Consider the following 25,362-nt stretch of genomic DNA (forward strand, 5'->3'; position numbering starts at 1 on the left):
GTGTATCTGTTTATTGCTTACTTATTTGTTTGGAAACCTGTTTTTGTCTTCCAGTTTGATTACAGCCTTCCTTGGAGGGCACCTGGCATCTGGGGCAAGAAACACTGAAGAAAATGGCGTCAGCTGATGCTTATGTACTCCAGCCGCTCTGACGTGGGAGAGAAATGCGACAGAAGCCGACGTCGGACCCAGACTTTGGAATCCGGCTGACCGAGGGCTGCCTGAGGCAGGACAACCCATATGTTATGACTGCAGTTGCATATCTATCGGACATCTACATTTATGGTAGGTACAAAACTGTACTTTTTGTGACTTCCCGGGTCTTCAAACATCTGAGAGATATGTATTTTTCACACAAAGATGTTAAATTCTGACAAAGGGGGTTTAGCTTGGGAATTAAAGTCAGGTGACAAAAGGTGATGCCATCCATGTTAACCCAACAGTAATATTTGTTAATTAATTTAAGAACTCTGTCAGAGAGAGAGAGAGGGAATTTTGTATTTTGTCTTTGACCTAACAAAAACATCCACTCATCACCACCTTCTGCACTTGACTTGCTATAAGTAAGTTTTTAGGGCATAGTACAGTGGATATAAAAAAGTGTACACACTCCTGTTAAAATGCTATATTTTTGTGATATAAAAAAATGAGACCACAATAAATAATTTCAAAACTTTTCCCACTTTTAATGTGACCTGTAACCTGTGCAGTTCAATTGAAAAACAAACAAATTTGTTAGGGGAAAAATATAAAAAATAAAAAGCGTACAATAAGTTGGTTGCATAAGTGTGCATGCCCTTAAACTAATACTTTATTGGTCTTTTTGGGTACACACCTGCCATCAATTTAAAGCAACTCTGATTAACCCGGAATAATGTTCAGGTGTCCTTGTAGGATTTTCCTGACATTTACTAAGTTGCTTACTACAGCAAAAACCATGGTTCACAGAGAGCTTACAAAGCATCAAAGAGATCTCATTGTTGAAACGTATCAGTCAGGAGAAGGGTACAAAAAAATTCCACAGCATTGGATATACCATGCAACACAGCGAAGGCAGAGAAAATATGGGACAGCAGTGACGTTGCAAAAAAACTGGACGTCCTTCAAAAATTGATGAAAAGACAAGAAGAAAACTGGTCAGGGTGTCTGCCAAAAGACCTACAACAACACTGAAGGAGCTGCAGGAATCTCTGGCAAGTACTGGTTGTGTACTACATGTGACGACAATCTCCTGTATTCTCCATATGTCTGGCCTGTGGGGCAGGGTTGCAAGACAAAAGCCTTTTCTTACACTGAATAACATCCAGGCCTGGCTAAAATTTGCAAAACAATACATCAAGTCTCCCAAAAGCATGTGGGAAAATTAATTATAGTCTGATGAGATCAAGTTTGAACATTAAGGCCACAATTCAAAAAGGAACGTTTGGCCCAAAAACAACACTTCACATCACCTAAAGGACACCATCTCCACACTGAAGCATGATGGTGGCAGTATCATGCTTTGGGGTTGCTTTTCTTCAGCTGGAACTGGGGCTTTAGTCAAGTTGGAGGGAATTAACAGTTCCAAATACCAGTCACTTTTGGCCCAAAACCTTCAGGTGTCTGCTAGAAAGCTGAAGATGAAGAGGAATTTCACCTTTCAACAAGACAATGACCCCCAAGCATACATCTAAATCAACAAAAGAATGACTTCACCAAAGTTTTGAAATGACCCAGCCAGAGCCCAGATCTAAATCCAATAGAAAATCTGTGGGGTGACCTGAAGAGGGCTGTGCACAAGAGATGCCCTCGCAGTCTGACATATTTGGAGTGCTTTTGCAAGGAAGAGTGGGCAAATATTGCCAAGTCAAGATGTGCCATGCTCATAGACTCCTACCCAAGAAGACTGAATGCTGTAATTAAATCAAAAGGTGCTTCAACAAAGTATTAGTTTAATGGTGTGCACACTTATGCAACCAGCTTATTGTATGTTTTTTTTATTTTTTTATAGTTTTTCCCCTAACATATTTGTTTTTCAATTGAATTGTACAGGTTATAGGTCACATTAAAGGTGGGAAAAGTTTTGAAATTATTTATTGTGGTCTCATTTTTTATATCACAAAAACCTGGCATTTTAACAGGGGTGTGTACACTTTTTATATCCACTGTAACACTTTTAGATTCAGATAGGACTATAGTAAAGTATATCTTAGATGTTTTCTTTATTTATTTGGGACTGTCCTGCAATGTTGTTTTAAATATTTCCTGTGATTTTGAACTCTGAAGTAACTGTATTTGCTTTCTGAGTACTGTCTTGTTCTTTTGTTATTTATTATTAAATATATTTAAACCTTTTAGGTGTGGCTGGTCTGTTTAGAGATGTTTAAGCTCCTAGAGTACTAGCATAGCTATATGGTGACACTGTACAGACCACTCCTAAATAGCCTTGCTCTTGGTCAGACTGCCATTTGGATTAATAGCAACATTACCCAGTAAGATTGTACACCCCATGTTAAGGGCAATAAAGTAGCTGATAAGAGTTGGCTGTTGGCAGTTAGAACTACCTTGTAGTCTGGGCAGTAGGGGGCATAGCTAGGAAACCTGTGCCATCCATTCCCAGGAGTGTGTGTGTGTGTTTTTGTATACAAGTCAAATCTCAGAGTTTGTGTGTCAGCTTCTTGGACAGGGACGTGCAGCACTGGTTGGACATAGAGTTTACTGGAAATCTTGGTTTGGCCACTCAGCTGAGATCTCAACCCTATAGCTGTGCCAGTGGAGAGTCTTACTGGGGATCATGAGAAAGAGGAAGAAACCAGCCCCAGAGTGTTATCTCTGTGTTCCCTGAAGGGAAATTTCACTTTACTGTGTGTGTGTGTACTTGTCATTCTCCCAGTGTGTACGTTCCCCACTGTTGGCAGTGGTGTGGATTGAGGCTCCTTGATTACTGGACCAGTGCAAGGGTGTCACAATTTGGTCATTAAGGAACCCTTCCTTCCAGAATTTAAAGTGACAAGCACCCAATATTTGTCAGTGCATTATTACTAAAATACATTGTTTTGTAATAACACATTATATAGTATTATAAATATATGTTGAAATAATAATCTGATGTTGTCAACCTTTACGTAATCATTGACTGTGGGTTCGGTTACACATCTCGAAACTGACTCTGCCATTATTCCAGCTCGTGCCTTCCAAAAACTCTCAAGCTTAGCTGTACCCATAATGCTTCTCTCAAGATGACGTCAGATCTTGTTTGCCTCTTGACGTTGCAGTTGTGTTCCTCTCCTATCAGCTGTTGAGCTAGGAATTTTTTCATTTTCTTCAATTTGTGAGTTTTATTTAACATTTTTCATATTTTTCTCCTTATACCTATTTCTTTAGTTCTTTCGTAGTTACCCAGCTCCTCTTCTTTACTTAACTTCTGTACATAATTTTCCTGGTATACCAGCATTGGTAGCCTCTCTCCTTTAATCTACCAATTTGGTAGTCTTCCGTATTGCTGGTACTTTCTCCTTTCTTTTTCCTTTACCGTTGTGGTAACTCTTTGATACCATTGTTACTACTTTAAAAAAAAAATCTGTTTTCTCCTTTCCCCTTATTGTGTGTGTGTGTGAACTCTAAAGGCACTTCTGGCTTCAACAGATGCCAGAAGTGAGTCCACAAACTACCATATTCTGATGGTCTTGACTTTTGTGTGTACTGCTTGGGCCCAGTGCATTTTCAGGAAGACTCTTCCATCTGTCATGGATTTAGCCACCAGACCCTTGCAGAGAGAAAGAATATGTTTATTCTCAAAGGCATGATAAAATCTAGCTTTGCTGAGGCTGTATCTGTGACCTCTAAAACTGATATGTTACCCTTCCTCCTCCACTTCCTCTAGGTATGAGGGATCAAAAAAAGAGAAGTTGCTTGGTTCCTCCACTTTTCTTAGAGCCGCCAGTTAAAAAAAGTGAAATCTTTCACGGTTCCCACAGCTTCATTGGAACCGTTGGGAGACAAGCTATCTTCTCCAGTGCTATTGCTGATTTCTGCACTGAAAACTGCAGCACCCACCTCTTCCTCAGCTCAGTCCACTTTACCGTGCTCTGTTCCACCAGTCTTGGAACCGAAAGAGTTTTCTTTCCAAGACTTACCACGAACTAGATACTCTCCAAGGATTGATCCCTTTGTGGACCAACCACCAAGTCTTTTTTTCCATAGACCTCATTCCCCATTGGTTTGCTCAGTCTGCTCCACCAAGGGCCTCATGGAATCCACTGTTTTGAGGCTGATGGACCAGCCCCTGGCGGTGAGGGTATTAACTACTTCCTCAGCTCCTAGCACTTCTGGCTCTGGAACCTTACATATTACTTGCCCGACCATTGTTCCTCCTCTGACTCCAACTGAGCCTTTGGAGTTCCTGGTTCCGACAGTCCCGGTGTTGACTGTATCGGTACTGGTGAGAGCTTTGTCTGTGACTCCTATAACTACCCTGAGCTCTTTGGTTCTGTCGGAACTGGAGACCTTTTGGGGTTGAAGCTTTATTGTTGGTTCCAGGGAGCATGTTTTGACAAGATTTTATCAGTGATGTCCACGCTTGTCAGAGCTTCTGTACATGTAGGTTCTACTCCAGCTTCAGGCCCTGGGGCGGCTCCCTCAGTGCGGGATGGGACCACGGTTTCAAAGGAGTCTATTTCAAATCCGGGCTCCCATTCCTCTCTGAGGCGACCTTCTTTCTGAGCCATGGAGTGGACCTTGTCCACTGTGGACTCGCAGTTGATTCCTCTTTTGTCGGAACAACACCCTGGTCCTTCCCCTCGCCCAGAGTTACCTCCAGCCTCTGACTTGGGACAACAGGCACAGAAACCTCAGGATTAAACCGAGCTGGTTATGTTCTCTTCAGACACCTCCCCAGCAAGTCCCACCATGGAGGTACTCCAGAAGAGAAAGTCCAAGAGGAAGCACTTGGACTCCCCTGAAGAGTCTTTCACAGAAGATACTGGCTTTAATGAAGGGGAAGTTTCCCCAAGGTCACCCCCCCAAAAACATTAAACCTATTTCATCTTTAAATGGTCTAGAAAATAATAGGGAACCCCAAAAAATGAAAATGTTCCCTGGTCATACAGAAGTAGTACGGTAACCAACTTTTAACACTGAAAGTGGCTTGATTAAATGGGTGCTTGAGAAAAACTGGAATGTACTGAAAGATTATGATGACACTTATGAGAAACTGGGGGAGAGACACATTATAGTACACAAAAAAGGAGCTAGCATAAAAAACATTTTGAAGAGACACACACTGATTCTACAGTATTAAAATGCATGAAAAATGTGTTTTTTGTAGCTACTGTAGATATGTTCAAGTAGGTGAAGAATCTGTAATAAATTGACAAAAAATTAAAATGAAAAATATTTTTTAATTGTACATCAAAAGGAGTGGTATATGTGGGCCTCTGCCAGGTATGTGATTCATTTTATATAGGTAAGACTGAGCATACCCTAAAAGAGTGGGTGTATGAACATATTTATGATATTAAAAGGAACAAAAATACTAATGCTCTAGCCAAACACATTATTGACTGCCCAGGCGATAATTTTAAATTCAGTATTTTGGAACAGGTTAAACATAGCGGGAGGGGGGGCAGACCCTAAGGCTTGAAGCCAGAGAATTATTCTGGCAACTGCGTTTTAATGCCTTGTATAGACATGGTTTAAATGAACATTGCTCTATTTCGTGTTTATTGAAATTAAAAGCTTTAGAACATTAATATGTTTGATTTTTTAGGGGAGACATGCTTGCAGTTTTGAAATTTCTTGAATGCCTCATTGAAATATTTTATGCATGTTTACCTTTATATTGTATTTAATTTATGGAACAGGGTGTTTTTTTTTTTTTTAAAAACTTTGACAAAGTTTTAAAATATTATTTCAACATATGTCTATTATATAATGTGTTATTATAAAACAATGCATTTTAGTAATAATGCACTGACAAATATTGGTAATTGTCACTTTAAATGCTGGAAGGAAAGGTTTCTAAATGACCACGTGACCAAAGTTTCTTAAGGATCATGTGACTACCATTTTGGAGGATTATTTAAACTACTGGCTGTTAGCAGGGTTTATTCTAAAGAACTCCTTAGGGTATACGGGGAGAAAGCTCTTATTTTAATAATTTTTATTTTAATAAAGGTGAATGGAAAGTTTTAAACACTGTTTGGATTTATTTTATGGAGGAGTAAAACATTGTGGTGGGCTGTCATGCTGCTGACTAGTCATCTTTTGTTGGTTTGTCCTTGTTGGAATTATTACCTGTTTTTTTTAATCATTCTGACCTTTGTTGGCAGGAGAACATTATGAATTCATCGTTTTGAATTTTGGCTTGTGTATTGTACCCGGAGGGGATTCTTCACAGAAAGCTTGGCACCAGAAATATTTTGCTAGACAAATAACTTACACTTTTACCTTTGTGTAGATGGTGCCTGATTCAAACACATTCCTTGGAGGAAATTCAGAGGGCCTTCAGATTTACCCTTACATGTTTTTCAAATACAGGGCCTTTCACTCTACTTCTCCAGTTCAAACCTGACTCTTTTTTTTTAAGCAGCATTGCTTGACATGGAGCTATAGAAAGCTCTCCTCCAAGGAGATAAGGTAGTCTTCTTCTTTTCCTTTTTCCAAATCAATGTGGAGGCGTCTGCCGTTATTGCAAGGAAATTCCTCTAGTTCTGGGTTATGTGGCCTCATTCATCCTCATGGTCCCACTGTCATGATTGCACTTGAGGAAGCTGCACTGGGACTCTGTCTTTGGTGCAGCTTTTTGAACATTCTGGGGTTGCATCCAGGGCCAGATCAGGATTTGTTTCTGTCACCCTGCATGGTCTGGTCTGTTAGGAAACTCTGTCACAACCAGCCACCCACTGATTCAGTGCTGTTGAAGTCATCTCACTGACAAGGACTGCTACATTGAATAGTATGATGAACACAGTACATTTGTGTTATAATCTACCATAATTGTACATATTTGAGTATATTCACTGTTGCAGTCTACGTTTTCCCTTCCAGTCTCTCTCCTTCATGATCAGACATTCTGGGTTGGGTTGAGTGCCCTGTCCTGCCCCCCCCCCCCCCAACACGCACTTTCCCTTCTGTCTCCCGATCAGGTGCACTTCCTCAAATAACTTTGGTATTATTCCAGAGAGGAAGATTATGACCTCATGGATGAGCCTTCTTTGCTGAGGGGATCACCCCTCTTGATCCACTAGTGCTCAGGTGCCTGGGATTGGCAGCAAGAACACTGGGCAAGAGAGACCTGAAATTGGCATCAAATAATACAAGTCTTATACCACTGACATCTGTATGGGAGAGAGTGTGCTGAAGCCAGTGGAAGACGGTCTAATTCTGGACGTTGGGGGATCTGTCAGGCTAACTGCTGGCAGCATATTCCACTGATCACTGCAACAGTGAGTGCATTCAAACATCTGTAATTATTGCAAGGTCCTAACACAACTATACTGCTTGCATTCTTCAAGAACTTTTAATTTTCTGCCCAAGTGTTTTGAGTCACATGATTGCTAGCGTCAGTATTATGCTGTGTGACATGGAAAGTCATGCCTTCTTCTAACTACACATTTGAACTTGCGTATGTTATTTAGCAAAGCCAAATGTGTGACTAATGCACATTACCTGTCAGGTGACAGGAAAATGGAACATGAACATGTTACAGCCAAAGGTAATGCACTCAAGAGAGAAAATTGTGCCACAACCAGTGCAGAACTTGGAGATCATATTCTCTAAGGGTGCTGTCCTGCTCAGAACTGTTACTTATTAAATGGATCGAGTGATTTTTGTGTAGGGTGATTTTGTTTTTAATAGTGTTTCAGTTTGCACATGGCCCTCTTCGGGCAAAAGTACATGCATGTGTATCTGCAGGGAATGAGACTACTAACTCTGTAAACAATATAGGTGCTTTGTGAGACATTATAAAAGACTTTCGGTGGGAAAAGTTTCACATTGAAAGTATGTGCGGGGACTGCACTTTTGTAACATTGTAAGAGAAACACCCAAGGGCTTGTGCATTTTTAAGTTCCCTAATGGTATTACAACCAGTGATTGATAAAAAAAGTAATCAGTTCCTTATATAAACAGAGTGAGCTTGGATTTCTTCTGCATTCTGGTTTGCTACAGTGCATAGGTTATTAATGATCTTCAGCTGGATATTGACAATCCTGACCTTCATTATGCACTGGCACCTGCAGCTCTATTTTCCGAAGTCTTAGTAGGTTTTATGAATTACAAGAATAAAAGAAGCTTAAAAAAGTGAAATAAAATGAGAGGGAATATTTAAACAGGGCTGTTTATACCTTGAATAAAAATCACAAAATCTGTCCAGTGGGAGTCTACAAGGTATTTAGATACCTGCCAGTCTGTCTATGCAAACTTAAGATTTTAGACTTCAGAGAAGCCCCTCCTCTCTGTCTTTGTAGATCACCATGACTGGCTGCCTGGCTCCTGAGCAGCTGCCTAAAGAGCTTATAGAACCAAACTGAGAACAACTTGGAAGCGAGTCAAACATTAGAACTTTTGTCAGAGTCGGCATTGAGGATGGAACAACAAAAAATGGCAGAATTAGCTGGTAGAGGAGAAAATATTAAGTAGTAATGTTTAAAACTGACAGTTTGACTCTGTTTTAATTTACAATGGGGTTAATCATACTTGGAAATGGACTTTAGTTTGTTCCAAATGAAAGGTAGAAAATGATAGGCATGTTAAAATATTTTTTTTCACATGTAAGCATAATTTACAGCTTCTTTTACAAGTTTCTCTAGGTTTCTATTTATTTAGGTATCAAAGAGAAAAGTAACCCACCATTACAGTCCACTGTACATGCCTCTAAGTCTGCTTCTGAAAGAGACAACAGGACATAGTTTACCTGTGTGCAGTTGTTTCCCTTAAGATGGAGGGGTTAAAACACTGAAGGAATTTCCAGTGCTGGAAATCCAAATAAAACTTATACAGATTTTTTGTTTATTATCACAGTTAATTTTGCAAACAGTTTTTTTTTTTAATGGTAACTACTACAAGCAAAGTAAATCTAGATCATAAGATTTAGTGTAATGGTTAAGGTCTTTGCCACACAGACACAAGGTCTAGAGTTTGATCCTCCTCTCCAGTCACTGTCTACATGTTTCCCTGTGTGTGTATGTGGTTTCTTTTACCTCCCAGAAACATGCTTGGTGTTTTAACCTGAAGAAGGAAAAGTACTGGGCTAAAATCCTGGTTTCTTGTTGAATTTGAGAAGTATGCCATCCGAGTACTCCTAAAACTGAATAGATTTATGAGCAGCAGTCCATATGTAGGAGGTGCCTATTTGTGAGATGCGGTGGGTTGTCATGTTGACCAACTACTTTAGGCATCAGTTGTGTTGTACTGTGTCCTCTAGACAGGAGAGTACTAACCATAGACTGTGCACCACATTAGGGCTAGACAGCAATGTAAAAATTGACTTTAGGTGATTTGGTCATGTCAGCTAATGTCCCCCTAAAAAAGACATGAATATTTGCCATTGCTAAGTGGTTTGCAAACCTGGTTTACTCTAACCTATGTTAGGGATAGGGTCTGTGTGCCCTTATTGGCGAGAGTGTACCTTCCATAAAGCCCAGCAGCCTTGGCAAGATGCAATATGAAAGTAGATATCATATTGATAAGGAGGATTGGATATTCTGTGTATCAAAGAGACGAAGTGGAAGGGCAGTCCAACAAAGGGATACAGAGTCCGCTATTCAGGAAGTGCACAGACTAGAATTGATGTAGGAATTGTGTTAAGCGAAAGTCTTCAGAAGACTGTGATGCATGTCATCACAATCCGTGACATTGTAAAGATTTAGTATTCTTCATAATCTCAGTCTGTGCCCCACAGCAGGGCTGTGATGATAAGGAAAAGCTGGCCATATGAGCAGCAGTTGCAGGACAAAAAGAGTTTGTATTAATTATGTGGGACCTGAATATTGATATTAGGACAGGTAGAACAGGATATGAGCATTGTCTGAGTCCACGTGGGTGGAGCAGCAGGAGTAATGAAGGAAAGGCCATTTTAGACTTCTCTCTGGCAAATGGTTTAATGGTGCCAACACATGGTTCTCTAACAGAGAGTCTCAAGATCACATGCAGTAGCAGTCAGCTCACAACTCAAGAAGACTTCTTCTAAAAGGGAAAGAAGAGGTCACTGGATAAAACTAGTGAATGCAAAGGTATCCCCAGTATACACTGGTGAAACAGTGGTGGCTGCAATCAGCTACAAGTAGCTGTCCGAGAAACCTCTGAGGTTAACAGAGAATAGGCTGAAGACCTAATAGTTGACTGCAGCAAAAGCACTTAGGGCTCCAGGAGCTCAGAAGAAGAGGAACTGGATGAAGCTAAAGAATGTTATTTTTCACAACAACATATTTCATGGTGATAGAATGTATATGCAGCTGAGCCAGGTATGGAAGTAAGATGCATAAGAAAAGCTGGTAGTGTATTGCGGCAGTCCAGGAAGTTATTAAAAGAAAGGGGGAGTGCCGGAAGAAGTGGGAGATTGAAAAAATGGACCATGCCAAGAGGGAATACTGGTTGGTTAATAAAAAGGACAAGAAAGCAGTCACAATAACAGAGAATGTGGCACCAGAGAAGTTTGGTTACCTACTGGAAAGTGACTCTGCAAATGACGCAGAGTTCTTTCAGTTTGCGAGGTAGTGACAAAAAGCTAAAGAAGATAGTCGTCAGGCACCGTTCATAAGGGATTCCAGTCTGCTCACCACTACGTAGGCCATTGAAGGCAAATGTAAGAAGGATGTTTCATAATTAAGAAAATTCCACAGAAGCTGTACTGCCAAATGCATAAGCTACCACGAAACAGGAAGTGGGAACCCACCCTAAAAGAAGTCATAAAAATGAAGGCAGGGAAAACAGCAGGCTCAGGTGACATCACGGGACATATGATTAAGATGCTAAGTGCTTTTGAAGAAATTGCCTTGAGGGTGCTTCTTGTGGTATGTTGAGAAAGGTGTGTCCCAGAAGACTAGAGAATAAGCAGTCTAGTGCCAGTGTAGAACAACAACAAGGACATGCACAGTTGTGAACAGTGCAGAGGAATCAAGCTCCTGCCTTGATGCACGAAAGTTTTGGAGAGGGTGATTGCTAAAAAATATTTAGAGTAATAGAAGGTAAGATGAAAGATGAGTAGCTGGGATTCAGATCAAGTCAACTACCCTGATGTTTACAGTGAGACAGATAGTGGAGAAGAAATTAGAGATGAGGAATGAATTAACCGGATATTCCTGTACTTTGATAAAGTTCCCAAGAAAGCGGTTTTGGCAGTCTTGCAACAGTTTGAAGTCCCAGAAATACTGGAAGCATTAATGCAGTCTGTGCTCAAGAACCCAGCAACATAAGTATTGACAGCGTTTGAAATCTAAGGGTGTCCTTGTAGATGTCCATAGGCATTCAGCTGTGAGCCCTTTCCTGTTCATGATGGACTACATTAGCAAACAGATTGAGGGGATTGATCAAGAGCACAAATAGTACTACAAGCAGATTCTCGACATGAATTTAGAAAATAAGTGACTGGAGTGCAAACTGAAAGCATATAGGATGAAAGCGGAGTACAAACAAGATAGTGGTCATGGCAGTTGTTGTGTCTTTCGGCTTTTCCCGGTTAGGGGTCGCCACAGCGAAACTCCGGTCCGCTAATGATTGGCAGTAGATTTTTACATGCCGAGTTGCCGGCCCCGACGCACAACCTTCAACGAAGATACGCCCATTCACGCATGACTCCACACAGAAGACGCTCTAACTGAGAATCGAATAGGACAACGTCTTACTGTGAGGTGACAACGCTACCGCAGCACCACCACCGCAGTTATAGTCGTCATGGCAGTAAGTGAAGTAAATCAGAAGAAGCTCAACATTGAGTTTGAAAGGAAAATAGTGGAACAGGTTAACAGCTTCAAGTATCTGAAAGGTGTGGTTGGGAGAAGGGTAATCTGAAGGTCAAAGCTAAAATCAAAAGTGCAACTGGCACAAATTGTCAACACCAAGGAAGCTGAAGAGTAAGTCATACAAAACAGTGATGTAGCCAGGGCTTGTACATGGAACACAGACCTGGGCAGTGAAGAAAGAGTTGCTGAGGAAGGTTGAGGGTGATGGAGATGAAATGCCTGAGAATGGTTAGAAGATACATATTGTATGACAGATGAAGAAATGAGGATGTCTGTTGTAGTTGGTGTATGTTGCAGTACTTGTTCTTCATACTTCCTGATATGTAGAAGCCAAGGGCTGGCCCGAATACCGCAGGTTTTCACCATCCCCCAGCCAGTGGACGTCTTCAGCAGACTGGCATCTGGTATGAAGAGAGTATCAGCTGGCACCCTTTCATTTCTTTCTTGCTGTGTAGCCCAGTGCCCTGTAACACATTTCTTGGCATTGTCAGTCCATTGGTTGGCTTGAACTGCTAGAGAATTCAGAAGCCTCAGAGAAGTACCCTGTTGGAGACTTTTTTTTTCTCTGTTTTTTTATGAATGTTCCTTGTTCATGTACAAGAAAGTTAACAATTGCATTTCTTGTGGAAAGCAGATTCCCCACAAAGGTCAACATTCCTTATGCGTTTTTATTCTTAGGCCCATAGCATGATGTTTGTAACTGTCCGTTCTGTGATAGATTTAATTCAGAAACTGTTAAACACAAGGTGGAGTCCTTCAGCAGCATATGGATTCCGGTATAGTAGGCCTTTAACATGCTTTGTCATCTGCCATTTCCCAGGCTGTCATTCCTAAGAAATATAAGGACAAGCATTCAAAGGAGAAGAACACTGGGGACACCAAGGATGTTTCCGCTTCCATGCCCTTGACAAAAGTTGATGTCACTGATGCAGGTGAGGCAGCTGTACAACTCCCTAGTCCAGTGCCTGTTAAACTGTAGTCCTCTGGCACACCCACACCTCACAGTCCAACCTAGATCAATGTCTGTTTTGTCCAAAGCTGCTGAACATGCCACAGCTTCAGATTCTTGTGTACTGGTGACCATGTGGGAGTTCACAATCCCCTTTGTTATAGAAAAGGAGGATGTCCCTGCAAACTGGGTAGATGTTGCGGCTGCCAATTCTTGACCCTGGGCCTTTACTTCATGTAAAACCTGGACACTGAAACCCAAGAAGCCTTCAGGTTTGCTCCAGTCTTCACTCTCTCAGCCCACTGCTTCATCACCCCTGCTTCACAAGACTTGGTCAGGTTGGCACAGGACTTCATGATGACCAGGCAACCTACCCTGCAAAGGGATCCTGTGCCAGGAATGTCCCCTGGGAAAAGAAAAAGGAACACCCCCCCTCCCCCCAGAGAAATTCTAATTCCTCATAATCAGAGAATGAGGATCATTCTGCCTGTGGAACACCTTTCTCCTTAGATTTATGAAGACTGTGGTTCAGATGACACCCTATCACCAGCTTTACCTCCTGAGGATTTATATTTTGGAGACGTACTCGGTGGTCCCTCCAGTGCATGTTGGCTTTGATGGCATGTTTGAAGACATATCATTGCACTCTGACTGCATTTCTTTTGCTCTAAGGAACCCTGACTACCGCTTTAGGGTGCTGGAGTCCCATATGCACCTCTATAAAAACCCAGTGGCAGACCAGGCAGTGGCGTCTACAGAATCCACCAAAGTAGCCAGTGGGTATGTATCCAAGAACCCTTACCCTAATGCTGCTGGAGAGATTTGGTAAGAAAATTTACAGTTCAGCCACCCTGACCATGAGGGCTCTAAGTTGTCACTTCCACATGCTAAGATATCACTCACTGCAAGAGCAAATTAAAACCAAGTCAGAGGGGATCCAGGACAAGAGCTTTCAGGGGGATATCTTGAACCTCTGTAATGTCACCCTTCAGGTTTCCAGACAGTCTTTATGATGCTTTATAGGTGTCATGTTATTTAAGATTCAAATATGGTTGGTACTTGGTTTCTGAAGAAGTTCTAGTTAATTTATCAGATGAAAGCACTAAAAAGAAGCAATACATTTCAGTACTTTTAAGTCTGGTATTTTTGTGTGGATCTTTTGAAGGCATATTTTTGATTTCTCTTTTTATTTGGTTTTATGCAGGTCCACATAACTACTTTCATTTTTTAGATTATAAGGATTGGCTGTTCCTGCAAGTTTGGTTAGCCACTAAACCTTTAGCATTAGGTTTGAACTTTGGGAAGTAAATACCAAAGAGGAGTTGGCTAAAAACGAAATTCTAGAACACTCCACTAGTGACCATTCTTTTTGAGAAGATAGAGTTGCCCATTCTTACTTCCTGGGTGCTATTTGTGAGCTAGTCTGCCATCAAGTGAGTTATGTAGGTGTTAACATTTATCTGGAAGAGTTTTATCTTTGATACCTGAGTGTGGGTGGTGGTGTTGAATGCTTTTTCAAGGCCAAGATATGCCATGTGCACTGATTTTGCCCCCATACATTGGCTCAGTGACTTTTTCAAAGAAATTGACCAAGTTAAGTAGGCAGGACCTGTTCTAGACTAATCCAGACTGGGTTGGGTCAAGTGTGTGCTGGATATCTGTATCCCAGATTATTAGTTTCATGATGATCTTCTCCATAGCCTTACAGAAGAGACTGATCAGGGTTATAGGTTTATAGTTACCCGGGTACATTGAAGTCCGTCCTTTGTGCAAGGGGAATGACTGTTGCTGTCCTCCTTTCATCATCTGGCATGAAGCCTGTTTTGAAGCTGACATTGAAAAGCTTGTGTAGAGGGTTTGACAAGTCATGTTTCAGGCTAACTAGTAGACTGCCTCATATGTCATCTGGCTTACATAGTGCCTTGAAAACTTGTTCTTTGGAGATTTGGGGGTAGAGTTGTAGTTGTATTTGTAGGTATTTGATCTGAAGTCAGACCTATATTTGTCAGCCAGTAGATTGGCTATGTCCTCTGGGTCAAAGTATATATGATTAGTGCTGAAAATTATTTCTGAGGTTTCTAACATAGTTATCTGTTTCCTGGTTGGCTATTTTTACCTGTCATCTGACTTTGATTAATTTGATCTGGATCCAGAGTTTCTTGTTTAGTTTAGCAAGAGTGTTTTGGCTTCTTGAGCATTAAATTTATCTCTGCATGATTTTTTTTCTTTTATTGTAAAGCCTGCTTTTATTAGGGCTCCACCATGGGGGAGGGTATTTTTGAATATGGCATTTTATTTATTTCAGAGGGGGACAGATGCACCTTTCCAGTTAGTTACATTAGAATGTTGTAATTTAGGATTCTGCATATGCAGTGGGATGTCAAGGTGGACAAATCTTTTGAATTTAGCTGTGTCATCATTCAGTTTTTGTAAATTAGCCTTTACACAGTCTCCAAATACCAAAGTATTAAAGGATGCTTCAGTCTTAAGCCATGTGGTGAATGTGATTGACATGTGGTCCGACTTTACCAGAGGGAAGGTTACAATTTGTGGTGAGCAGAGTGGCCTCATATGGGTAAGGACCAAGTCCAGAATTTTATCACACCTTGTTGGGCTACGGACTTGCTAGTTCATAGTGTTTGTATTGATGAAGTCTAGGTGTCTCTAGGGATACATGTTTGAGGTTGTATATCTCTCAGTTTACTGAGGGAAAGTTAAGTTCAGCTAAGAGAATGACTTAAGACATAGGGATTTCACATTAGGTAGGTGCACCTTTACCTTTAGTGCATTAGTCTAATGCAGTGGGCCTGTACAAGTGATTGAAGCCCTGTATTGATGGAGAGGTTTCACTGGTCTTGAACCAGGTCTCTGTGACTATGCATATATCAATGACTTCCAAAAAAAAGTAGTGCACGTAGGTTGTGGAATTTTTTAAGCTCCTAGCATTGAGCAGCAACATTTCTGACGGGGTGTCTATTGTGGTAAAATAGAGAAGATGTTCTCATTTGGTTGCACGCACTCCAATATATCTTCTTTTAATGAGTACACTTATGAATTTTTTTAGCATTTTTCTTAACTACCACTGAGTTATTAGATTTGTTAGGTTAGAAAAACTCAAAATTAGAGCAGTGTTTCCAACCGTTTTGTTATAGTCTGTCCAATATCAGCCAGCTAGTCTTATTCCACTTGCAATTAGATTGGGATTAAACAAGCAATAATGCCCAACAAGGTGGATATTGCAAGGAAATTGTGGACTTCCCTTGGGTGTTGTGAGACTTGACATCTCAGGAGGAGGTTCCTCCACACCCTGGAATATCTGCTGTAGCTATGCAGCATCCACCCTTGAGGGCATTAGTATGATTAGAAAATGGGCTGTTAAATGGTTTTGTATTTGTTTTGTTATTAGTATAGACATGTTTGTCATATTTGATGTAAAGTAGTTTCTCTTAATTTTTAAAAAAATTGCTTTGTTTGTTGTTAGGTGGATGTATTTTACATCCAAAATATAAAGTATGTAAATATTTAATACTTAACATGCACGTACGCGCAAACACACACACACACACACACACAGATGCCAAAGCAGAGATGCTGTCATTCACACACAGAAACTTAGATGCACACGTGTCAAGCACCTCCAGCCACACTTTTTCACTGTGTTCACCACCTCGAGTGTCATTATGATCAAATAAGTAAAGCATACATAGAGTGCAAGGCATTGCAACCACCATACCTGTCATCTGTCCTTTATTTTGTCACATTTTTTCTGTCAAAAATATTTTATTTTCTGGTAAATCATGGAGGATTATTGGCAGTCAGTAAAGCAAGATATAGTTTCATATTTCATGTTCAGAAAATGCACATTGATGAACATGTCTAGAGAAAATGCACATTGATGAAAACATGTTGCTTTGTCAACTTTTTAACTGAACTAGAGAAAGGTTTAACATTTTTTACTTATTTTGGGTCTTTTATTATCACCCCCCCCCCCCCCCGTTCGGAAGTGTGTGTGTGTGTTGCATTTCTTTTTATTTTTCCCCCACACAGTAAATGGGGAGTTTTAAACTAGCAGTTAGCAAGGCAAAGTAAAAATTGTAACTGCTGCTATTACCTTTGCTATTTGAGTTGTTAATTTTTTTTCTTTTTTCCTTATTTATGCTCAGTAATCATCAGCATTGAGTGTAAGTAAGGTAGTAGCCATTTGTTTTTTTTTTTTTTTTTTTTTTGCATTCTTGATGGCAACTTAATATGCTACTGTGAAGCCGCAGTTTTTTTTTTTTTTTGCTGCATTTCAGTTAGGGTATTGTTTAAAGTTTAGCCCATTTCACTCTTTTTTTTTTTTTTTTTTTTTTCTTACTGATGCGGTAGTGTAACTTTATCGATACTCTATTATATTATTGCAGCTTTAGACAATTTAGAAAATTTGCTTGCAATATAATGTTGTTGGATAGAATTAGCATCTTCAGATACTGCTTTAATAACTAGTAACATTTTGTTATTGTTAGCCTCAAAAAAGAGAAGAAGTTCAGCAGCTCAAGATAAGTCCCTCCAAGCCAACAGAACCTGTAATTGACTTGCTTGGCCTCGGTAAGAAAATGTAACTACTTTTTATATTGTGCATGTTGCACGCTGCGTAACCAAATTTCAACTGCACTGCTTTTTTGTCCATTTTATTGTATTATTTTTGAGTCCTTTAGTGACTGTTGTAAAAATATAATGAATTTTTTTTAAACTTGACTTGCATCTTTTTTTGAAAAAAGAAAGGTAACCGCCATTTTAAAGTAGAAGATAAGGTGGTACATCATTCAGGAATCCATATCCCATAGTCAAGGAACACTGAAAATTGCTATTGTTCCATCCATTACCCCTTATCTGTCATCTTGTTTTTTTGCTGTTTATTACTTGTGTCATGACATTTTTTTTTTTTTTTTGTAAGCTGCCTCAATTCCTTTCACTTTGCCAAGGGAGAAGGAAGACCAACCTTACTAATTCTCTTTTGGTGAACCCCCTTATATTTCCTCAGGCTGCAGTCATGCCCTCACTAACCCAAGTATCAAAACCATTGCAGCCTTGAATTAATGAACCTTTCTGTAGCTTTGCCTCATTTGTTTTTTTTTATTTCAGTCTCTGGTAAATCTGTTATCAGTCATTGTTGAACTACTTTTGGTTGCCTTTTAAGTTTCCAATTGATTGTAATTGCTTTCTTAGCCAATAACATTATAATGTAAAGGAGCTGATTGTTGTACACTAGTTGTTTGCCCAACTTTGTTGTCCCTGTAAGGTATAATTCGGGATGCAGCTAGATCTTCTGAGTAAAACCCCCTCTTACCTGTTCTTGAATGTCTTTCTTGTATTGATTCAGTCAAGGGCATTCCCAAAAGATATGCATCCTGCCCCCCTAGTGCATGTACCAAGGCTACACCCCAAGAACTATTACCAGTTCTAGGAAATATCTTTTATGGTCTTTCTGAGGTATAAAAGGAATAATGATGACATTTCCATACAAAAATGCAAACTTTAAGAGATTTCATAGCTTATCTATTTCCATTCCTTTTTGTGTACATTGAACCCATACAGCACTAGCCCAACAGTCTGCTAGCTTTGGTCTCTCAAACTCTTTAAAGTCACTGAGCATGTTTTATGCATGCCCAGTTAACCAAACATGTTTAGATTGTTCAGGCTACTACTACAGTTTCCCATCAGGCATGCCATAGACTTGACTTTTCTGTCTTGAGTACAAGGATCTTAGAATTGGTGGTGGAACAGGTCACCTCATGCAGTCACAGCCTGGTTTGGCTTACGGCCAAACTGCCTGTCATACAAGCACCAGTCCTTGGGCTGGTCCAATACAGAAATCTAGATGATGCCCCTCCTCACATCTGTGCTGCCCCATTTCCATTTGTGGAGCAGTACATGGGATCAGTATGAATTGATTTTGGCATAACACTGGGCCTAAAATCTTTGCTGTACTACGTGCCCACTTTGTGTATGCTGTGTTCATCTTCTAACATAAACTGTGGTTCAGCGTTGAACCAAATATCCTAAAACAATTTTTACCAGGATGGTTCAACTGGGTCAACAGTAGCAAACCCCTTTTCAGTGGACGTCTGGTGAGAAAAGCTCTATACTTCAAATGGAAAAGAAAAACCCTAGTCAGAGATGTCAAAGAAGAAGATGGCTCATTTTTCTAAGAGGACTCTGCCATTGCAGGTCAACTGTCTTTGCTGTTTCACAAGGTTGACACTCATAAATTAGTTTCTTAGGAACTCAGCTTGTGTTTGTCAGATTGTTCGAGTTCTTATCCCACTGCATTGTCTCTGTGGAGTTTGCCAGTTCACCTCTTTGTTTTTCCGCCTGTTGTATGTTGATCATCATCCACCTCCTGGTTAATTGGCTAAATGTTAAGTTGTCAATCTTGCCTTCATTCTTGCTGGATGGGTTCGGAGCCGATCCTCTGCTCCAACTCGGCACTTGCTTAGCTTGAGAACTCCTTTTACCAGCTCGAGGCAACCCTATATCCCATGATGCAAGGCGGGACTACCTCAGATCTCGTTTGCCGCTTTGCGAAGAGGTCTCCTTTTTGCCAGCTGAGGTAAGTTTGAATTTTTCAAACAGCTTAGTCAGGGTTCCTTTTTATAGTGTGTAGTGTTTATACAGCCCACCCTATTTCCCCATATAGTTAAAAACTTCTAGTTTTTATAAAAATTTTTTCAGTTAGGCCTAGGCCTCCTTTCTTAATCCCTGTCTGTGTGTCTGTGTTTGTTGGGATTAATTGTGTGACTGTTTGGGGTGTGTGTGGGTGTTATTTTTACTTTTTTCTTGGACTATGTCTAAGGAAGTAAAGGTCTCAGGCTTCAAGAAGTGTGACTCGTGCTGTCAGAAAATGTCTCTGACAGACGGTCACACTTCTTGTGTTTACTGCCTGGGGCCTTTACACTTGCAGGACTCCTGTGCTTTATGTCACTCTTTTAGCCAGAGAGTCCTGCAGGAGAGGAGGAATAAATTGATCCTCCGTGGCTTACTAAAGCCAGAAGGTTCACCCACTAAAACTGGGTCTAGTAAACTTTCCAAGCCACCTAAGGTTCAGGCTACAGCTTCTAAGCCTTCTCCGGTGGCTCCGACTCCTTCGGAGTCGAGATTGGCTCCGGCCGGAGCCGATCTTTCTTCTTCTCAGGTGGTAGGGTCGGTTCCGATCAGTTCCGACACCCAATCTGCTGTTGCCTTGTCGGCTCCGGCTGGAGCCGACATATTATCCAGTATTGGAGCCAAGAAACCTTCGGCTCCATCTGGAACCCAGAGGACGTCGGCTCCGATGGCTTCGTCCAAGAAGAGATCTCGGTCCCCTTCTTTGGAGTCTATCCACTGCCCGGGTCTCCTCTTTTGTCGGAGCGGAGTCATCGGAGCCGATCTTCGAGATCTTCCAGGCTGTCTGACCACGATTTAGAGAGGGTGGTAAGCAGGCTGTTGAAGTCGCAGGCACTGGCCCAAATGCTCCATAGCCCGTCTCAACAGACTTCGGCTATTACTTTACCCCTTGAACTTCCTCCTCCTACTCCCCTCCAGAGTTCGGAGCCGGTGCTTCTCGGGACAGCGACCGTGTCGGCGCCGGAGCAGATGCATCCTTTTTCGGCTCCGTCGTCTTCTGCTCCGATCTCTTCCATGAGACCTTCCTTGGAGGGATCCGGTCGTCGAGTTTCCCTTGTCGGCTCCGAGGGGGCTAGTGGCATCGGACCCTTGTCCGACCCCGCTCTCCCTCTCGGAGCTTCGGCTTTGGTAAGCTCGGCACCGACATCGGCCTCGGAGCCTTCCCTCTCACTGGAGCCAGGAATTCCTATTTCCTCGGAACAGGAATATTCTGGCCTCCCGGGGAGGGGAGCCTTTGAGGTGATGAGGAGTGTCCTGGCACCTGAGCCAGGTCAACTGTCCATCCCTTTAGCTCCTCCCTCTTCGGTGCCTGTAGACGCCTCTTGCCAGCCTCTTGCTCTCAGGCCCAGGGATCCATCGCCCCAGGTTTCCCCATTGGGAATAACGTCCTCTTCCGAGGTTTCTCCTGATCCTGCAGGGGAACCCCCTCGGAAGAGGACGTGTAAGAGGAAACACACAGACTCCCCTGAGTCTACTACATCTGATACCGACTTAGATGAGTCGGAGGGTTCCCCACGGTCCCCCTCTGAGGATGTCTCCTTTTCAGACATCCTTGAGCTCCTCAAACAGAGGGGGAATTGGCCCTCCATTGACCCCTCCGAGGATGAGTCGGTATACCTGGAGGCTTTTGGATCCCGACCCTCCACCTCCTGGGTGTCTCCGCCTTTCGACCCACTTATGCAGGTAGTGGCTCGGAAGGCATGGGCAGCTCCAGATTCTGTGGAACCCGTCCCCAGGAGACCATCCAAATTTATTACGGCCCCTACAGACAAGCAGTTTCTTTCTAAGGGCGTCTCTGTGGATGCTATGGTGGTGGCGGTGGCCACCAAGAAGGAACTTGCGGATCCTTCAGTACCTGTCCATCCTCCTAACAAAGATTCTAGGACCATGGACAGGTATGGAAAGCGGATGTTTTCTTCAGCGACCTTTGCTATGCGTTCGCTGAACTACCTTTGTCACTTCACCAGGCTTCAAAGAGATATTCTCAAGGAACTAGGTGAAGTGGTCCAGGATCCTTCCGCTGCTGGGGCTCAAGAAAAGATTGCCTCACAGCTAGCAATCCTGAATTCCTTAACCAACTCCTCCATGCGGCTCATATCCTATGCAGCCGATGGAGTGAACAGAGCCGCAGGCACAGAAGTGGCTCTTAGACGTCAAGCCTGGATGCGGCTTTGTAATTTTGCGGACCCCTTTAAGGCGTCCTTCACCAATACCCCCTTTGACGGTTCGGCTTTGTTCGGACCTCAGGTGAAGGAAACCTTGACCAGGTGTGAGCAGGACGGCAAAACTCTTTCTGCCGTTGGAGTCCATTTTTCCACCCCTTCTAGACCCTATCCCAAGGGTCAGAAGGGAGGGAAGATGTGGTTCTGCAAAGCCCAAGGAGCAGCGCCGGACACACGTGGGCAGTTTACCCCCAGAGGCAGAGGGGGTAACAATAATAAACGCCTCTCTAGGGGCAGAGGGGGTCCTCAGAACCAGGGCAACAGGGAGTCTCTTCTTGAGAAGATCTTTCAGCATCCCTGAGGTGTTGCCCGACTGTCCACCCTTGGAGGCAGTCGGGGGAAGGATTTCGCTGTACCCAGTAGCCTGGCGTTCCCTTTCACAAGATATGTGGGTACAGTCAATCATATCCGAGGGTTGCAAAATCCCCTTCGAAAGGTATCCCGTACCTCACCAATCCCTTCCAGACATCTCACCCGGTCAAAGAGATTTGGCAGAACAGGAGGTTACAAAGCTCCTAGAAAAAAGAGCCGTCCAGACTGTTCCGGCAGACCAAGTAGGATCCGGCGACTACTGAGATTCTTTTGGTCCCCAAAAGGACGGGAGATTGGAGACCAATATTAGACCTAAGCAATCTAAACAGATTTGTCAAGAAGGCAAGATTCCGGATGGTCACGCTTCAGTCCATTTTGCCCTTTCTGGGCAAGGACAACTGGATGTGCTCGATAGACCTTCAGGACGCGTACTATCACATAAAGATTCACAGGCGCTCCAGGAGGTTTCTCCGCTTTCGGCTAGGGACCAGTCATTATCAATTCAGAGCCCTGCCCTTTGGCCTCACTTCAGCCCCCAGAGTATTTACCAAATGCATGGCAGTGGTCACAGCTCACCTGAGACGTCAAGGATTCCAGGTGTTTCCTTATTTGGACGACTGGCTCCTCTCCGCCACCACCAGGCGTCAGCTTCTTCAATCCAGAGACTACACACTGCAGCTTTGCAAAAGTTTGGGAATTTCAGTGAATTTCGAAAAATCTTCTCTGCGGCCTTGCCAATCTATCACCTTTATAGGCGCAGAATTAAACACCGTCAAATTGTTAGCCAGACTAACAGATCAGAGAATTCTGGACATCCAAAAATAAGTTCGGATTTTATTGCAGAGCAGCAAAGTCAAAGCCAGATTGATACTAAAAGTTCTAGGTCTTATGGCTGCGGCCATTGTTCTTCTACCACTGGCTCGCTTCCACATGCGTCTTCTGCAGTGGATGTTATTCACTCAGTGGTCGTTCCACAGTCTTCTGATGAGACACGAAATCTTAGTCACACAATCGTGCAGGACTCATCTGAACTGGTGGATATCTTCCCCTCTTCTTCATCAGGGCCGACCATTTGTTCCCCTCCTCCACTTCCCACAGCCACTCCGGATGCCTCTCTGATCGGGTGGGGCGGCATTATCAGGGCAGGTTGGTCCACGGGACGTGGCAACCCATAGAATACCATCTGCACATAAATGTCCTGGAGATGAGAGCGTGCTTTTAACGCTTGCAAGCCCTCAATGACTTTCTTCCCGGGACTATTGCAGTGCAAACGGACAACATGTCCGTGGTCTGGTACATCAACAAGCAGGGCGGGACCAGGTCCTATCCGTTGTGTCGAGAAGCTCTCAGACTTTGGCAATGGGCAATCTCCTCTCATCGGTTTCTGATAGCAACGCACATCCCCGGCAGGTCCAAACTCTTGGCGGACAGGCTGAGCAGAGCCATTCTCATGCCTCACGAGTGGTCTCTCAATCAATCTATAGTGGACCAGATTTTTCTGAAGTGGGGCACACCTTGTTGCGATCTTTTTGCTACACCCCAAAACAGCAAGTGCCCCGACTTCTTCACCCTCTTTCCCCTACCACGCCAACCCCTGAGAGACTCTCTAACCCAGGATTGGCCCCGGGGACTTCTGTGCGCTTTTCCTCCTTTTCCCTTGATTCCACAAGTCATTCAGAAAGCCACCGTTTTGAGGGCCAAGTTGATTCTCATTGCCCCTTATTGGCCTCGACAAATTTGGTTTCCGTCTCTGCATCGTCACCTCCTGGTGCAGCCTTGGCATCTGGACCCAGTTCCGGATCTTTTGATCCACCAGTCGGGTCAACAGCACCGGGCCATTCATTCTCTCAACCTCACTGCTTGGTTGCTCCACTTCCTTCCCTAGCCAGGCTTCCTATGATCTCTGATCCTGTCAGAGATATCTTAGTAGCTTCTTTGAAGTCGTCCACCAGAACCGTTTATGCTAGCAAGTGGCAACGTTTTTCCCTTTGGGCAAACTACAGACATATTGATCCCTTTACTGCTCCTGTGCATTCTGTTTTAGATTTCCTGGCTGAAGTTTTTCAGTCAGGATCTTCTTCATCTACAGTCAAAGTTCAACTGGTGGCTATTTCCAAGTATCATGTTGGCTTACAAGATCATAACATTAGACTATGCAAAGCCTTTCTGAGAGGAGTTTTTCTCCTGAAGCCGCCAATAAAACATCCTCCTCCACAGTGGGATCTGAATTTAATGTTAGCATCCTTGATTTTACCACCCTTCGAACCGTCTGCTTCATGTTCCTTGAAGTTATTGACCTGGAAAACTATATTTTTACTGGCTGTCACTTCAGCAAGAAGGGTTTCCGAGATTCAAGCTCTCTGCATCCGTTCCCCTTACTTGGTTTTTCACAAGGACAGGGTATCCTTGAGAACAAATCCGTCCTTTCTCCCCAAAGTTGTTTCTCAAACTAATATTAATCAATCTATCGATCTACCAGTCTTTTTCCCTAATTATTCTGACAGAGCTGAACAAAAGCTTCATTTTTTGGATGTCCATCGTCAGCTCAGGTACTATTTGCATAGAACTAAACAATTCAGGAAATCAGACCAATTATTTGTCTCCTATGCAGAAAACAGGAAAGGTCTCCCAGTATCAAAAGTGACCTTATCCAGATGGTTGTCTTCCACCATTTCTTACGTGTATTCGCTCAGAGGCAAGCAACTACCTCCTAAACCGAAAGCACACTCAACCAGGAGTCTATCCACTTCTGCAGCCTTTCAGGATAAACTACCCATTGATACCATTTGTGCAGCAGCTACTTGGGCCACTCCTCATACCTTTGTCTCTCATTACAAATTAGATTTGGCCTCCAGGGACAGGGCCAGTTTTGGTTCCACAGTTCTCAAGAGTCTGTTCCATTGAGCCACCCGGGACACAGGTGCTAAGGACGCGGTCCCATCCAGCAAGAATGAAGGCAAGATTGACAACTTAACATTTAGAAGTTATGTACCTACCATAACGTTCCATGTTAGTTGTCTTCTCGCCTTCTTTCTTGCGTCCCTCCCTCCTTCCCCCTGGCCTGGACAGATCTTGAAGAGTTTCCTCTTCTCAGGTTGTTCCCTCCTGAGTCTTCAATAGAGGAGTCCTTTGTTATGAACTTGTTTTTTCCTTAGCAGGGTATTTCAGCTACCAAACGAGATCTGAGGTAGTCCCGCCTTGCATCATGGGATATAGGGTTGCCTCGAGCTGGTAAAAGGAGTTCTCAAGCTAAGCAAGTGCCGAGTCGGAGCCGAGGATCGGCTTCGAACCCATC

General features: G+C 42.7%; 1 protein-coding gene across 2 annotated transcripts in view; it reads left to right on the forward strand.

Annotated features, from left to right (window-relative positions):
* Positions 1 to 25,362, forward strand: part of SMAP2 (small ArfGAP2) — a 976,618-nt gene that overhangs the window by 549,297 nt on the left and 401,959 nt on the right. For both annotated transcript variants that reach the window (XM_044059966.1, XM_044059967.1), the window contains exon 6: positions 17,394 to 17,475. In XM_044059966.1, coding sequence (XP_043915901.1) covers positions 17,394 to 17,475 — 82 coding nt within the window. The remainder of the gene's footprint in view (positions 1 to 17,393; positions 17,476 to 25,362) is intronic.

This window comes from Protopterus annectens, chromosome 1.part2 (assembly GCF_019279795.1).
Source record: "Protopterus annectens isolate FY-2018-M chromosome 1.part2, PAN1.0, whole genome shotgun sequence".
In the NCBI taxonomy this organism is placed as follows: domain Eukaryota; kingdom Metazoa; phylum Chordata; order Ceratodontiformes; family Protopteridae; genus Protopterus; species Protopterus annectens.